Source organism: Lampris incognitus, chromosome 9 (assembly GCF_029633865.1).
Source record: "Lampris incognitus isolate fLamInc1 chromosome 9, fLamInc1.hap2, whole genome shotgun sequence".
Classification (NCBI taxonomy): domain Eukaryota; kingdom Metazoa; phylum Chordata; class Actinopteri; order Lampriformes; family Lampridae; genus Lampris; species Lampris incognitus.
The window spans coordinates 26,083,853-26,100,786 of NC_079219.1; the positions used below are offsets into that span (position 1 = coordinate 26,083,853).

Below are 16,934 nucleotides of genomic sequence, written 5' to 3' on the forward strand. Positions count from 1 at the left end.
GAAGCACTTGGTCTTTGGTCTTTGTGTGGCTACCAATCCCATGGCATATGAATTAACATCAGTATTTTCCACCACAGGGAGAACAGGGAGGATAAATCCATTCAACATGTGAAAGCTTAGGGCCAAATGGCTGTATAATTGCTGGTGGCTGCTTTTTAGTGTTTTCTTTCGGTTGTTTTGAAGGGGAGGGGAGCAGACGCAAGGCGAAGGTTTGCCGACGTCGATGCTGACGGAGGGGCGAGACCGGCTTTACCCCCCCACCAGTCTCACTTGTCGATCTATGGTATGCATGTGTAAAACCTGGGTTAAAAGTGAGACACATACACGCATGCTCACGAGCACACACACACACACACACATACACACACACACAACATAAACACACAACACACAAACTGTCTGTAGCCGCCGCTGTGTGCTGGGATAGACGTGGCATGATGTAGATGTGGTGCTTTTTAACTTGAATTCGCATTTGTGGAAGTCGTGTGTGGTGTAAACAAGGGCGGGAGGAAAGGTTAAAAAAAAAAATTCTTTCTGTTCCCTGTTGGAAAAAGAAGAAACAGTCTTTGATTTGGGGGAGGACAATAGAATGAAAGCTGATGCATTTATATTTCTTTGGATTCAAACACTAATCCATCATTGCAGGCCTGGCAAAAAAAACAAAAACAAAACACTATCATCAGATGGACTCCCTCATATTTCAAACTGACAGAGCATGTTGTCGTTGGCCCATGTATCAACACCTTAAGATTTACACATGGCCAACTTTGTGAGGCACACAAGATGGGGAACAGAACAAGGGACATCCATATTTGTGGCAGTGAAGTGTACAAAACAAGTGTAATGAATGAATGCCTGCAAAAATGCCTGTACGCCATGCCTCGAGATGCAGCATGTGTGTCCTACTAACTTTTAGAAAACATCCTTTAAAACGAAACTGAAAACCTCGGACAGGTGTGTTTTGTATCTCGTTCTTAAAAACAACATCCTCTCTCTGAGTCATAGCAGGTTAGCCTTACCTCCTCTACCTTTTAACCTCCACCTTATGATTAGAAAGGCTGACATTACCGCATTCACCTACTTCCTTAGTGTTACTGAGGTGCCTTGACTTCCGACCCCAGACATGTCTTTACAGCCTGTAATGGATCGGCGGTTCAAGTCCGAAAATTGTGCAGGGTGTACGCAAATAGAAACTCATACACATGCACACAGTCATACGCACACACACCTGGGAGCAGCTCTGTTGGAGGCGGGCCCAGAGGGAGGTGCTGGAGTGCGAGGCACCCTGCTTTAACAGCTGGGGAGAGATATTATCTCATAACGTCAGGCCTGGAAAAGGATCCTCCCCAGATAAACGCGGCCAGGAGTGTATGATCATACATCCACACATACTGGGGCTCTGGGACCACTGCCTTCTGGTTGGGTGTTAGACCATGACCAGCCTTTAAAAAACTGAATCTGTCTCTTCTCTCCTTTTCTTCAGCTTCTTTTTTTTTCTACTCCTTCATTCCTTTCCATCTCTCTAATGGCTCAACATTTTCCATCTTTAAAACTCTACCCAGCCATTCTCTTCATCCCCTCCTGTTTCCCTCTCTGTAAGGTGAGCTCTTCTATCCCCAATATCTTTTTAGTACCTGTAATATTTTTCCTCAGTGTAATGGGTGCGTGCAAGAGCTTTTCATAATAAACAATGTGTGAGAAGCCTGAATGAGATGCTGACATCATACATGTCTACTTCACTGCCCTCTGATACTTTGATTTTAGTTTAATAAAAATTCTAAAAACATTTGATAATACATTCATCAAAAGAAGGCCGCAGCTTATGATGCAAAGGTGAAAACGCCCTAAAGAGTCACCCTTAGGCGTTTCTCTCTGAAACAAGAAAAAAAAGGATTGTAGACTGAAAACATAAAACCAAAAAATGTACCATTGATGTGCCAAACACAAGGCCCTCTTTGTGAGGTGCTGTAAAGGGCTGGAGTGTGATGGGCATGGAATCCATGGCCCTGTAGGAGGCATATGGTCAAGTGGCCTTGCTGATAAGAGCCATCAGTCAGTGATTTATCACAGAGACCCCCCTCCCTCATGTATCTGGCTACATTAACACTTGTGAAGAAGTGCTGATTTTCACATGTTGATTCAAAGGGAACTTAAGCCAAACAAAAAATATTTCTCACTTTACAGGTAAAAATCAAGCCTTAGTCTGCTACTGCTAATGAGCTTACCATGTCAACAGGCTAATATTTAAGCCAACTTCATTTTGTATGGCTGACCACATGATGTTTCTTTGGCTATAGCATTCTTGGAGGCCAGATAGTAAAACCCACATCTCACACTAGTGTAAACAGATCCTAATCTCTGTCTTACTCTCTGCCCCCCCCCCCCCCAGGCCCTGCCTGCCCTGGTGGTTACTCCCAGGGTAGGGAGTTAGAGTAGCCCCACTGGCCCCAGGGCCATCACTCACCTGGAGGCAAGTCTGGGTCACTGGGGGCTGCCTGCTGAAGGCGGCGTGGCTTGGCCAGGGCCTTGGAGCTATCTGAGGCACTGCGGCTAGTGGAACTAGAGCCACTCTCATGATCATCCTGATGAAAGAAAAAAAAAAGCAGAGAGACAGAAAGGAACAAGAAACAAGTTAGGAGAGTTAATGAAGTACATACAGAGTTGGTGGTAAAAAGATACTGTCCCAGCATTTGAGGGACTGTATATGCATTTGTGTGTGTTTGTGTGCAATGGGTGCAAGGAGCTGAGCAGTGATGAGCTGCGTAACCACTGTGCACCACTGATCTCCTCCCCCAATACCTTACGTTAGCCTCCTATCCCCCCGAACCCCCTCTGTGTGTTTTACAACCAGCACCAAAGGCTCTACAAATAAACTCTAGTTCCTGGATGAGAGGGGCAAAGGCCTCTCCTCTCCTCCACAACCAGGACGTGTCATCAGCACTCAGAGACCAGCGGACTGTTAAGCCCTGGAATGTAAGAACACCCATGTGTTGTGTGTGCGCGTGTGCATGCATGTGCCTGTGTGTGTGTGTGTGTGTGTGTGTGTGTGTGCGTACGTGTGCGTGTGTGTGCGTGCGTGTGTGAGCGTGTGTGTGTAAGAATGAGAAAGGAAACGGGCATCCCCTTCAGAGATGAGCCAGATGATAAACAAAATGTGCTGAGATCGGGGGGTTATTTATTGGTTTAGCTAGTCGAGTGCCTCAGCTTCAAGAGTGCTATCACCGGGAGATGAGGTGCAACTAAAACACAGGGACATGAGGAGAAATGGTGGTGGGGTCATAAGGTAACTACAGAGAGGACTGGCTGTACTAAGGAGCCCAATACTTACAATAGAGCTACAGCACTGATAACTACAACTACCAGCATAGCTTAGTCAGTAGATAGCTGTTCTTGAAGGAAAAAATCCACCCGTAAATAGAATTGTTCTTCTATTTAACGGTTCAGTCAATCTTTTAAAGCATGAACCAATCCCTCCCAAAGCCTGATCAGAGAATCAGGACTATTATTGTGTTGTCATCACATGACAACACTCAGAGAAGGTCCATTGCCAATAAAGTGGCAGACTTGTCAGACTTGTAACATTTCTTTAAAGAGTGAAGCCTTTTCAAGCTTACTGGCTTTTTGTTGAGAGGCTGCAGAGAGACTTGAAAGAATAAAATCTGCATACATTGTTTTCAAATGGATCTTTCCTTTAAGTTACAGCATGTACAGGACCAGTGTTCTCCGGCATTGAATCGACAAAATTACTTTCTCTCCCGATCCCCTAAAACTATGCATAACAAGGGGAGGGAACAGAGCAAAAACATCATACTGAATCAGAAATGAGGCCAGAGAAGACATATTGCGACTACTGTAGCTATCATTCACCTTTCCTACTCATTTTGTACCACTAATTTAGTTATCTGATACCTCATATTCATATCCACAACTGACATGTGGCTGCAACTGCAACAGAAGATGGAGGGAAGACAATGACATATTAATGTGCTGGTTATAAAATGTCTGCAACCTGAAGACACAGGAAAAAAATTAAATAAAAACATTAGACCCCTGTTAAAATCAGAGACGGGGGCGTCTGGGTAGCGTAGCGGTCTATTCTGTTGCCTACCAACATGGAGATTCGAATCCCCGTGTTACCTCCGGCTTGGTCGGGCGTCCCTACAGACACTATTGGTCGTGTCTGCAGGTGGGAAGCCAAATGTGGGTATGTGTCCTGGTCGCTACACTAGCACCTCCTCTGGTCGGTCGGGCTGCCTGTTCGGGGGGGGGGGGACTGGGGGGAATAGCGTGATCCTCCCACGCGCTACGTCCCTTTGGCGAAACTCCTCACTGTCGGGTAAAAAGAAGCGGCTGGCGACTCCGTATGTATCGGAGGAGCCATGTGGTAGTCTGCAGCCCTCCCCGGATTGGCAGGGAGGTGCAGCAGTGACCGGGGCGGCTCAGAGAACGGGGTGATTGGCCAGGTACAATTGGGGAGAAAAAGGGGGAATTCTTTTTTCAAAAATCAGAGATGTCAGGTCAGCTGTGCAGAGTGGAGACTGTTAACCCCCAGTATGGCATTGATTAGGGGTTACTGCAGCATTGTAACCTTTTCACAGTCAGCTTGGGTGGTGAGCTAGTCAGACAATCTGAACGAAACGAGGGAGGGATCACATGTGGTTAGCATTTAAACTGAGGATCAGCATGACAAGAGGGTCTCAGGAGTCGTTCCTTATCCTGGCTAATGTAAACAGCCAAGGTGTCAAAACTAAACACATTTTCCTGCTCCCCGCACTCACTTACTCTGACAAGAATATGCACACCAAAATGTGTGTTGGTGCATACAATCATATTATGTGTGTTGGTGCACACAATCATACAGAGCCAACCACGCACATGCTCACATACATTGGATACATACACTCACCACATAAAACACAAAGTTTGCTCGCGCTTTCTCCCTCCCTCTCTCTCTCTCTCCCCCTCCCTCCTCCAGGAGTAAAGCCTTGCATCTCTGCCAAACCTCTGGTTCTGACACTACTTGACACTGATGAGCCCCTCTCTGTTTGTGGGTGATGAAGATTACATTTTAAACATATCTTGCATAATTTAAGATGTGAACGAACTCATAAACAGGTAAATCCCCCCCCCCCCCTAATGTGGTAAACTCCATATTGTTAGAACAGGCAAACAAGGCTCTTGCAGAAATATTTACACTTTTTCCCCCAATTACCAACTGGTGGGAATTGGTAAACAGAATGGGGAGGAATAATCAATAGCTCATCACGGCTGCAAATTACAGAAACTGGCAAACAAAGATTTAGATATGTTGCTGATTATTCACTCTTCATTAGTTAAGCCTGCTGCCAGTTCAAAAGCTGCAGTGTTTACAGACATTTAGGCATGGAAGACAGGAGGCTGGTTTCTCGATGAGGTAAGTCAAATGGGACACACGCTCACATAGTGGGGTGGCAAGTTTACATCGGAAAAAAAAAACCCTCCATACTTTTGAGTAGATTACAAACACTCACCCTGTAAGTCGTTTACATCTATACCTAAAGGAATGCATATAGGCCCACAGGCCAAGAGTACACCGAGTTCAACAACTCAAACTGTTTCGAGAGGGACTGGGCTGCCAAATTTTGCCGCAGCACAATCAAGCACTCAATGTCACCATTGGGCAGTGAGCTATTCTCCAGGGCTGAAAAATGCCTTTTTCAGAGGGAAGCCCTGGGACAAATGAAGGCTGCCTCAGCTGCTGCCGGGTAAGCTGATCCCTGCAATGCCATGGCAGGGCACGGGACAGGGAGGGAGGGGAGGGGACAGGAGGAGGAATGGAGGCGAGGAGAAAGAGGGCTGGGGAAGATGGGAATGCCTCGCCTGCAGGCATGTCAGCTCAGCTGTTGACTAAAGATGACGGCAGCAAGGAAATAAAGTGAGAGAGGGCGAGATAAAGAGGAAGAAACAGAGGCACGGAGAATGGGAAAACGTGAGAGAGGGGAAAAAAAGGAGCGAAGGAGAAAGAGGGAGACGGCTCACAGGTGAGAGAGACAATAACCAGGTTTGCACGTTAATTCCAAATGCGAATGATGAAGTAGAGAATTAGAAGAGCTGAGGAGAAAAATCGCAGATCGCAAAATTTTTCACATGTCATAAAAACATCTTTTTAAACTTCATTGAGGTGGAAAAGGTGTTTGTCCATAAATGACTGATGTGATTAATGGCAATCTGTCCACCAACAACTCCCTAAATGCCGTGAACAAAGGGCCCCTTTCGGGGACTACACATTTGGACATTTGTTGGCGTAACAGGATACTGCCAAATGTATTTCTTTTCGGGTCTTAAAGCAGTGCAAAATATCACTGACACCAGCTGACACTAAAGAGGCAGCACAACTTTTCCAATACTAATCAAGTCTTGGGGTTTTTTCCAACTTTCTGAAGGATTTCTTTTCAGGCATGGTTCATTCATGTAGAACACATATTTATTTGTTTTAACCGGGCTGATTTTATTTTTCTGCAACATTTGAAATGTTGCTGAAATCGAAATTAATGAGGGGGGGGGGCAGAGAGGAAGCGAGCAGCTCTTTGCAGCATGAATGACAGTCGAAAGGGACCTCCTACTCAGAGGGTAAGTGGGCACCCATGGAGGGTTAGGGGCACAGGAAGGCCAGGCCTGACCTCTCACTCCCCCTGCAGACGTCTGGCTCGGTCAGAGAACAGCAGGCAGTGTGTCGAGCCTGTTGGGACAGCGGCCCTGGACCGAGCTGTTGGCTGATTGGCCGGACCTCCACCTCCAACAGCTTTTAGAAACTGTCACCTATTTGGATGCTGTCAGTGTTTTTACCAGGCCAACAAAAACATTGTGCATGGTACTGGAAACTGGCAATGTCTCAACTGCTGCTTGTTTGTTAGCCATCAAAACAGGCCTAGCAGGCCAATAGAGAATATGGGCTACTGCACTTTACATAATGACTGGTGTAAAGTCCTTCTGATGAGGAATAATTGTACATAATGATTCCAAGTGCTGTAGCCCTACAGTCCCGAATGTTAGAAAAGCAGATGGGCTTCTCTTTTTTTATGTATCTGTTTACGCAATTAACATTGAAGTGTAACAGAGAAGATTTGGAAATTATTTTAACCTACTAAAAATGATAAATACGTGGTGTGATGAATGTGGAAAAAGCACAATAACGGTCCTAGCCCCATTCCTTGTCGTTTCCAAGGTTCTCACGTCAGCATCAATTGCCCTTAAACAAAACCTTCCACCATTTGTTTTTATTGCTCGATACGTTTCTGTAAAATAATATGCCATTTTCGCTTTCTATTTCCCTCAAATTACCGAGCAATTTTTCAATTCTATTTGAGCACACGGTGAAAAAAAAACGGAGGGGCTATAACTGCCTGTCTGCTCATAAATGTGTGATTTTTAAAAACCCAAACATTTCTAAAACTGGTCAATTTCACACTGTTTTAACGGATTAATGGCAGCATGTGGGAGAGCAGTGCTGAGTAAACAGTCTTTTGTTATTGTTGTTTTTCCTCCACAGGTTGCTGGTGAACTCATGCTGACATCAAAGCAGCAGGCCTGGAGATTGGAGGCCAGGCAGGGGAGGGTGGACGCCTGAGGAGTGAGAAAATAAATGAAGGGAACCTGATAGCTCCTTATCTCAGACACAACCCTCCCCCCCAATTTTCTCTCTCTCTCTCTCTCTCTCTCTCTCTCTCTCTCTCTCTCTCTCTCTCTCTCTCTCTCTCTCTCTCTCTCTCTCTTTTTCTCTCTCGCTCACTCGCAAACACACACACACACACACACACACACACACACACAGAGCAGATCTCACTCACTGTGGCCTTGTCCCTCATGTCAGGGCCCATTCAGCATCGTCCCTGGGGAAGGACCAGCAATCAGACTTCTTTGCCCCCCCTCCCCAACACACACACACACCCACACACACACACACACACACACACCTTATCTCACACACTTCTTCACCCCCAAAATAAAAGCACTAACAGCGCTGGCTGTTGCCAAATTTTGGGGGAAATGGAGCGGATATGATGGAATTCAGACCGCATTTCCACTGGTCCAGCCCAAGACTAACAACACACACACACACACACACACACACACACACACACACACACACCCTTGTTTCTGCAGCAGGAGTCGCTGCCACGCATCTCTACTGTTTCAACTGCTTTTCACATCCTCCACCTACCCTTCCTCCATCTCGTTTACCTGCTCCTCACCCTCTTCTTCGCTCTCCTCCTATCTATCGCGCTTTCTCTCCACTGAGCCACTTCATCCTCCGACTCGCTGTCCTCTTCTATACATCGTCTTCATCTCTCCTCTTTAACCCATAATCCCATTTTGCACCACCACCCCTCTACTCCCTCTATTCTAAGGCACTCCACAATCAACAAGACCATCGCTTGTTTAAACAGGGATGACACTGGTTCTCATGCGAATGGATTCCAGCTGGCGTCAACGAGGACGCGGGTTGAGAAAAAAAAAACAGTGTTCAGCATTTCAAGGATACTCTTACCGTCTGGGAAGGTTCCACGAACGTCAAACGGTACATGGTTACCTCTTTTACGAGCAATGACGACCCCCACTAGAATGCAGGCTGAAGAGTGCGGGCTCATCGCAATTGACTCAAATTACCTTTCCTTCAACCTCCCTTGGCTTCAAACACATCCATCAGCTCAACTAAAAATTAGCTGCAAATGGCTTTTTAATGAATCTGTAACAAATGCAGAAAGCCATTATGCTGTGATTAAAGACAAGGCTCTTATTTTCTTCTTAGATGGAGGTGGGCTGGGGGAGACTGCTGCCAGCCTGAGCTGCAGGGACAGGGTTTGACAAACTCCCATACTCACAAATACAAGCACGCACACGCACCCATCCACCCACACACACACACAATCAGCTTAAGTGCAAAAACAATCATATATGTACAGTTTACACTTATTACAAATACTTACACTGGTGCAACATAAACACAAAGACGCACAGAAACACACAAACATGCACATACACACACAGAGCACAAAATGCTCACATACAACCTCACAGACATGCATGTACACACACACACACACACACACACACACACACACACACACACACACACACACACACTGTCCCATACAACCTCAATATACAGAGCTGCCTGCAGAAAAACAGAACAGCCATGCAGCTGGAATCCATGGCCGATTGGGGGGATTAGAGCTCGAAATGAACCCTGATGAATATCACATCTTGTGACACTCTGAATAATTATCTCACTGAAAACAGCTCATTACAAAAAATCTGCTCTCTTTCTCTGCCTCTCTACCTCTCCAAGAAATTAAATCCACTACTGGGAAAGGAAACCCCATTTACAATGGCTGTATTGCACTAATGAAATATTACAGTCCTGAAAAGTACAGAGTGTGCTACAGTGAAAAAAATGGTGCAAAAGACATGCAGCTTCCACTTACAAGGTAGTCCACACAAGAACTACATATACATATGATTTGTGACTTTTGGAAAGTCTGTTTATCAACAATTCAGTACTTATTATATAATGTAGAGCGCATGCAATGTTTCATCTCATCCTCATCTTCATTCCCACTGCTTTTATACACAGAGTACCTGACAACTTCTACAAATTTATGAAAGCAAAACTAGATTTTTCTCTTTAAAAAAAATTTAAGCGTAGCTTCCTATTGTTCAAAAGCAATCAGTTATGATCCTTCCATTAAAACCTTTTCAAAGTGAAATGTCTTTGGCGAAACCGCACACCGCAAACTCTGCTAACTACTCAGTACATACTGTACGTGTTTGTGTTAACCAGTCAGATAAACAACGTAGCCCCGACTTCAAACAAGAGTCAAATCCACAAATTACGCACACAATCCCAATTTACCAGATGATCTTGTTTATTTCTTTTCACTCAAATGAATTATCTGTAATCTGTGTCTTTTAAAATCCCCATACCTGTATAATTAAGCTAGCCACAACAGAGATGAGGTAGACTCATGGTCTTTTCTTGCTTATCATTTTTAAAATGGGGACGGTTTACAAGGTCTGCAATACCAGAAGTGTTACGAAGCACATTTCAGTCCTGCATACTCCTACGGCGTGAGGCGAAAGAGTGCGGCTAATTTTCCAAACATGTGCCTCCTTTCCTTCAGAAGCCCAGAAATATAACATGTTCATTAAAGGGGGGGGGGCATGGAAAAGATTCCATGGTAACTGCCAAAAAGAACTGCACAATTACAAAACTATTTCAATCTGGTACCCGGAGGAATAGCAACGACAGTCCTGGTGATGTCATACAGGAGGGATCTGCCAAGAGTGCCTCTACTGTACCCAAGTCAAACTGTCTATGTTTAATATCTCCCCCAACAAGCCTAGAAAAACAATAAAGACAAACAGGGAAGCAGGCTTTGGACCAGACCCGCACAGAACAACAGTGGGGGCTTCTGATTTCTTCTCAGCTCAGTTGGACACCTTGTTCAGCTATTGTCTCAGTTCTTACTTAACCTGACTGGAGGAGGGGACGGCGGGGGAGGGGGATGAGTAGTCCACAGTTATTGTGCAGCTGTTGAATTGTGGGACAGTAGGAAGGCACGGAGTTGAGACATGCCATGCAACACGAACTTCATCCCACCGAGCCAAGATCCAAAACTGACACTTAGTGCCCTCCTCTGAAGCCTAAAACACTAGACAGTAGTATTGACATGGGCTCAGCCTGCAGGGTTTCTAAACAGCCGATATATCTGTGCTGTTATAGCCCACATCTGAAATGTTACCCAGCTAAAAACAATTCAGTTGCACAATTGAGCTATTGCCTTCTGTGTTATGGAATTAAACACTTGAAAAGATTGTTTGGCCTTATACATAAACTTGGAGAAATATCAGCAGGAACCAATTCTGTGTTTACAGTACAGTAGCTGTTGCTGCTCTAGTTTAAATGTGCATAATTCTCCCATAATAAGGCTTACATTGTGGTAAATCTCATAGCCACGGTATGCATGCATAAAATCACTTTCTTTATTACAAAATGCCCCCCCTCGGTATTTCCCCACAGTATCAATGATAAGCCTTTAAAAAGTAGAGAGAGCTCTAAGGTCATAACTTTTTTCAGCCCAGCTGACTATGTTTGTTTTCCACAACTGTCATTCAAACAAAGGATTTTAGGTCCTAGCAACTGAAATCCAAAGTTAAAGCCAAGAACAAGGAATTTCTGCAGGCTAATGGAGCCTAAAAGTAGATAAAACAGTGTAGTTGACTGTTATCTATGAGTTTTCTTCTTAAGGAAACATTCAGTTAGACTGATGATCCATGTACGAGTATATCAGACAGATGCTAGTGACCTGCACTATGAACACAATTACACAATGATAAGCCTAGTTGATTTCTGACTGGGGGAAATAGAAAACACTGGGATGAAGACAGCTGAAGAAAAAGAACTAGAGGCAGAAAAGGCCTAAAGAGACAGCGTAGGAAAAGGGGTGTGAGAGAAAGAATGGAGGAGAGGGAGAGTGAAAAGACAAGCCAGACAGAAAGAGGGAAAAGAAAGTGAGAGTGAGGCAAAAGAGTGGGAGAGCGAGAGAGACGTGAAAGAGAGAGAGAGAGCGAAAGAGAGAGAGAGCGAGAGCGAGAGAGGAGAGAGGAGAGAGACGTAAAAGAGAGAGAGAGAGAGCGAAGAGAGAGAGAGAGAGAGAGAGAGAGAGAGAGAGAGAGAGAGAGAGAGAGAGAGAGAGAGAGAGAGAGAGAGAGAGAGAGAGAGAGAGAGAGAGAGAGAGAGAGAGAGAGAGAGAGAGAGCGGGAGCGAGAGAGGAGAGAGAGAATGGGAAAGAGGGAGAAATTGTTCCTGATTTAGATCTGAGAGGCTCTGGTCCTTCAGATGTCTCCATCAGCCAACCACAAGCCCAGACTGAGCATGTCAGGCATGCTGCTTACGCTGGCACAGCTACCCCCTAATGCTAATAACTGCAATGTGTTAGCTACAATAAAACACTCCACACAGACCCCTGACACACACACGGCAAAGGCACAAACACACACACACACTCACACAAAGACAAATTTAACGTTTAAGTGAACTCTCAGACTCAAAGGGGAATTCCCGGTCACAGTCAAAGCTTTTCATCTAAACCATTACTTAATTTCTAATCATTTCTAATGGAGTAACTCAAGAGCCCATATTTTCTTTTCATCAACAGGGTAGCAACTACCAAGTCTACATTTATCAATGGTTATTCAGCAATTCAAAACTAGGCTAGGGCAAGAGTTAAGACATGCCACATCACTGGCTGACAATTAGTGACTAACAGCAAACGGATCATTCAATCCGCTATTCATTTCGGTGTGTCGCTGTCAACTAGTGGTCACAACTCGCTTCCAAAATGAATATTGCTGAAATCCATCTGTCAGAGGAAGAATCAGCATGGTCTCCAGCTTTGCCCATCATCTCATATACTGCATTAGGTGCATGATACAAGACATAAGGACCTCGTGCGAGGTGTAAGCGCCAGCCTCTGAGAGCAGTGCGAGCAGTGGCTGAGGCTACTCTGACAGCTTAATTGCACATGTGAGGCGCAGCTGGAAGGCACGTATTGTAAAGGCCCAAGTGTTCTTGGAGAGTATCAATGTTCTGAAACCGGCAAGAAAGAATAAATCAAACAGAGAGAAATGGGAGAGGACTTTCCATCAATGTTGAGAAATACCAAAGCTGTATTGTGTGTGTGTGTGTGTGTGTGTGTGTGTGTGTGTGTGTGTGTGTGTGTGTGTGTGTGTGTGTGTGGTGGGTGGGTGGGTGGGTGGGTGGGGGGTTTGAGCATGCAAGTGGAATGTAGTGCGCTTTGTGTCTGCGTAGCTTTTAGTCTGCGTAGCTTTTATACAGCAGGTTCCAAAGCAACTGAAGTACTGTCAACATTAATCACAGTTTTTGAGAGATGGAAAATTGTCAGCATAATAACCTTGTATTGGAAAAAGAAAAAAAAATCAATGTGACTGCATCCTTCTGTCATCTTGGCGCAATAACCCAGTCCCATGAAATTCATATCTCTTATTGTCTTCATCCATGTAATGAAAGGAGACAATCGCTCATATCTTCACAATGTTGCACGTAACACAGCAATGCCACAATACGCCTGCCGCTGACGAGAAGCCAAAGTGCAGTCTCTCTGTGTATCCAACCAACTAGAGAATCAGAAAATGCCCAGCATCCCAGCATTGCCACTGCTCTGCTGTCACCTGGAAATGATAACTGCCACTGAGTTTTCATGAAATATTTGTAGCAATTACAACTTAATTATAACACATGTAAATTCTTATGATGCTGGCCATTGTAAAGAAGCAATGTGGTTAGTGTCAAGCCAGGGCAATACACTCTTTCAAGAGAGGGGTGTGTATTGTTTTTTTCGGGTAACCATATGCCTTTTCCACACAATCTCTTTTTCTTCTCTCTCCTGCCATGGAAAGTGACATGTTGTGCAATTTTTCATTTTATGTTCTGCTTCTCTTACCCGAACATCACAGGGGCCTTGGCCAGCTAAGATAAAAGCAAACACTATCAACTGAAGGACCCTTGTGCAAAGTGGGCTCGAGCTTTACAATTACTCACACACAAACCGGAGCAAAGGATCTACATTTGAAAACCAGTATGAACAGCATTACTCTGCATTTAAAGGTGTTATTTGTAATATTGTGGCTTTCCTGGAGCATAAATTACTGGTAAATATCAGCGGGGCTTGCTGAATGGTATTGACTGAAACATGGTAAATGATGCACGCCCCCTCACTCCCCAGATTTCTGCATTCAAAAACGCAGGAGCCGGGCTGACTAAAGTGATTTTGTTGTTGTTTGACAGCCCGCCCTCCAAAAAAAAAACAGGCTTACACACTCCATCCACAGCAAATATGTGACAATTGCAGCAAACAATATCTACTGAAGGAGTTTAAGAAAGGCAGATGTCAAAAAAAGATGTGTATCAGCTGACTTTCTATTAGAATCTGTCCGTCCTTCTTACTTTGAATCATTATTCAGTGTTGAATTTACACAAATCATCTTTGAGGAGCAGTAATTGACAAGTATATAGAAACATGTTTTAAAGGGATTTTGGGCGAACAAAAAATAGATTTTCTACTCATAACCAAGTAGCTCCCTATTGGCCAGCTTCTTCATAACTGGTTTTACTGACTACAAACGCCCTGCCTTATATGGTGTCATTATTTCTGTAATAAGAGTGGAATTATTCATAGGTCAAAGGGGTGAGGGTCTGCTAAATGGAGCACACACTTACCCTGAGACATAAAAAACAGACCACCCACAGTTTGTGTAACATGGAGTCATACAAGCCTACCTTTCTCCACTGAGAAATTATACACAGGGGCTCCCAGTTACTGTGTTACTCCTTTTAATAGCTTTCTGTTTCACCCAAAGTAAGAGAAAATGTCAGATGTATCCCTCTTATAAAAGCGGCAATGGGTGATGACATGAAAAGAAGCACGGTGAAAAATGGGCCAACTATGGTGGCCTTGGACTTGTGCAAGACACCTAAACAAAATGAGAACCTGAATATAAAAACAGACAGACAGACAGACAGACAGATAGACAGATAGACAGATAGATAGATAGATAGATAGATAGATAGATAGATAGATAGATAGATAGATAGATAGATAGATAGATAGATAGATAGATAGATACGTGGTAAAAATGCAACTTTATCTACAATTTATGTGCAAAACTTTCCATGTTAACTGCCACTGAATTATGTTTAATACCTGTAGGGGTCCAGTTGGACTTGATACAATGACAGTAAAAGGTTGAGCTCAAACATAATGGAATAGTATTCATGCTTCCAAATTGTAATCGACTCAATCAAACGTTTTTTAGATAGTACACTATTATGCCCAATGGTAAATCCTGATGCAATACAAATATTTGCCTGGAATTTCTGTGCAGGGGGGAAAAATGCCTAATAAAGTGAACATTAGCCCTAATTGCAACACAATCTCTCCCCAGACTGCAATATCACCAACAGCACCGAGCAGCTAATGGCCTCCACTGAGGGATGGCTGTAGTCCGGATGGCCTGAGAGCAGGGATTAGGCTGTGGAGCGGCAGCATCCTGCCCAGAGTGTATTGATCACCACTTGACTCAGTGGATTCAGGAAGCCACTAGGTTTAATCCCCCACCCCCTGACTGCTTTCCTGTGTCTGAGGACTGTCTGAGGAGCCAAAATAACCTCAGCCCACCACGAATCCAAACCTCCACCAAACCTCAAAGTAGAAGTAGAAGCAGTCAAAGGCAGTGGGGTTATGTAGCTTGGTTGACTCACAGGCAGTGCTGGCTGGGCGTAAGGCCTCGTGTTTGAATGACAAAGTCCACTGCCGCCTTCTGCAGATGCTTTAAATCAAGTTGGAATGCCAGGCAGAGACCAAAGCAACAGGTCACTCTGATGACATAAAGCTAATGTTGAGAACTCACATGAAGGAATGTAAGGACCTGCACTGCTGCCTATAATGGCTTTTTTTGAGTAATGGGAAGCCATCATAGTCCAACACACAGTCCTACATCCAACACTGGGCATCACAAAACATTCCAAGTGCTAGAAGGAAAATGCAGTGATAAACCCAACTAGCTTAATGTTGATGAATTTGCTAGGTAAATTTACAAGCAGTTGATACTCCAATTTGTCTGTAGGGTGAGTGTCTAGAGTTAGAAGGTATGGCAAGGTAAGAAAGAGAGAAGTTCATAGGGAGGAGACATTAACCTGAAGGCCTGACACACTAGGGTCAACACAACTATCAAATACAGACAGATACACATAAGCAAATGCACATTTTTATTCTCATACCCTCTACAACGTTTATATACTGATTCCCTTTGTCCGTTTCTCAGTGTTTCTGTATCCCTGCCTCCCATCAGAACACTTGCTGTGTCTTCTAACCTGCCTGAGGAGTCCATCTAGTGCCAACATCCCTGTCTATTTATCACTTGAAGTCAGAGATGGATTTGGTTACTACAACAACGGGGGTGGATTCAAGAAAAATAGATTCTCCAAAGCCGCATATCTGCCCTCTGAGTCTTGAAGACAAGGCCCCACAGAGCTGCTGATCAGACGGATTTATGGTGGAATCTCTGTAAGCCATTTGCTCCCTGTGAGCTGAGGAATCAAAGGCAAGATTTCCGGATGGCGTTGGGACAGAGATTATCCAGTTTGTGCTATCTGATTACAAACTTCCACGGGCTGTTTTCTTTTACTGGTTCAACTTTTCCTTTTCATTTTCCGACTCTTGACAGATGAGAGTGGTAAGGGCATGAGGAGATCTGGCCTTGTTCTTTCCAAGGTAGCTGAACGGTATAGAGACTGACAGAGATTATATTTGAAAGCGTGGAGGATATATACCGTATTTCCCGGACTATAAGTCACTGTTTTTTTACTCGTCTGGCTGGTCCTGCCACTTATATTCCAAAGCGATATATACAATGTAATTTTGACAGACGAATACGCTGCATTTCAACTAAGGCCACTAGATGGCACTGTTTAATCTTATGACTCAATTGAAAATACTGTACCAATGCGACATATACGCCGAAGCAACTTTTTTTTTTCCCCTCGCAACAACACATTTTTTTTGCTGCGTCCAGTGTGACTTATAGCCTGGGAAATATGGTATACACACATACATACACAGAATTTTTGCCCCAGCATATAGTTTTAAGAATATAATTATGATAATAAGCTCTTTTTGTGTTAAGTAAAAAAAAAAAGAAAAAATTACACTTACACAGTTCTTGAAAGTTGATCCCTAAATGATATCATTCTGCAGTCCAATCTTTCCATTCAAACCAAAAAAATAAAGTAGAAAGGTCTATCATAAGGGCCGGTGCATTTTGACAGACAGAAGCCGGGAAAAGCCCACACTTCCTATGTTGCCTAACCCAGACGC

General features: G+C 44.1%; 1 protein-coding gene across 1 annotated transcript in view; it reads right to left on the reverse strand.

Moving 5' to 3' along the window:
- Positions 1-16,934, reverse strand: part of LOC130117622 (intermembrane lipid transfer protein VPS13B-like) — a 457,273-nt gene that overhangs the window by 429,744 nt on the left and 10,595 nt on the right. The window contains exon 4 of the mRNA XM_056285747.1: positions 2,465-2,582. Within this exon, the coding sequence (XP_056141722.1) occupies positions 2,465-2,582 (118 nt within the window). The remainder of the gene's footprint in view (positions 1-2,464; positions 2,583-16,934) is intronic.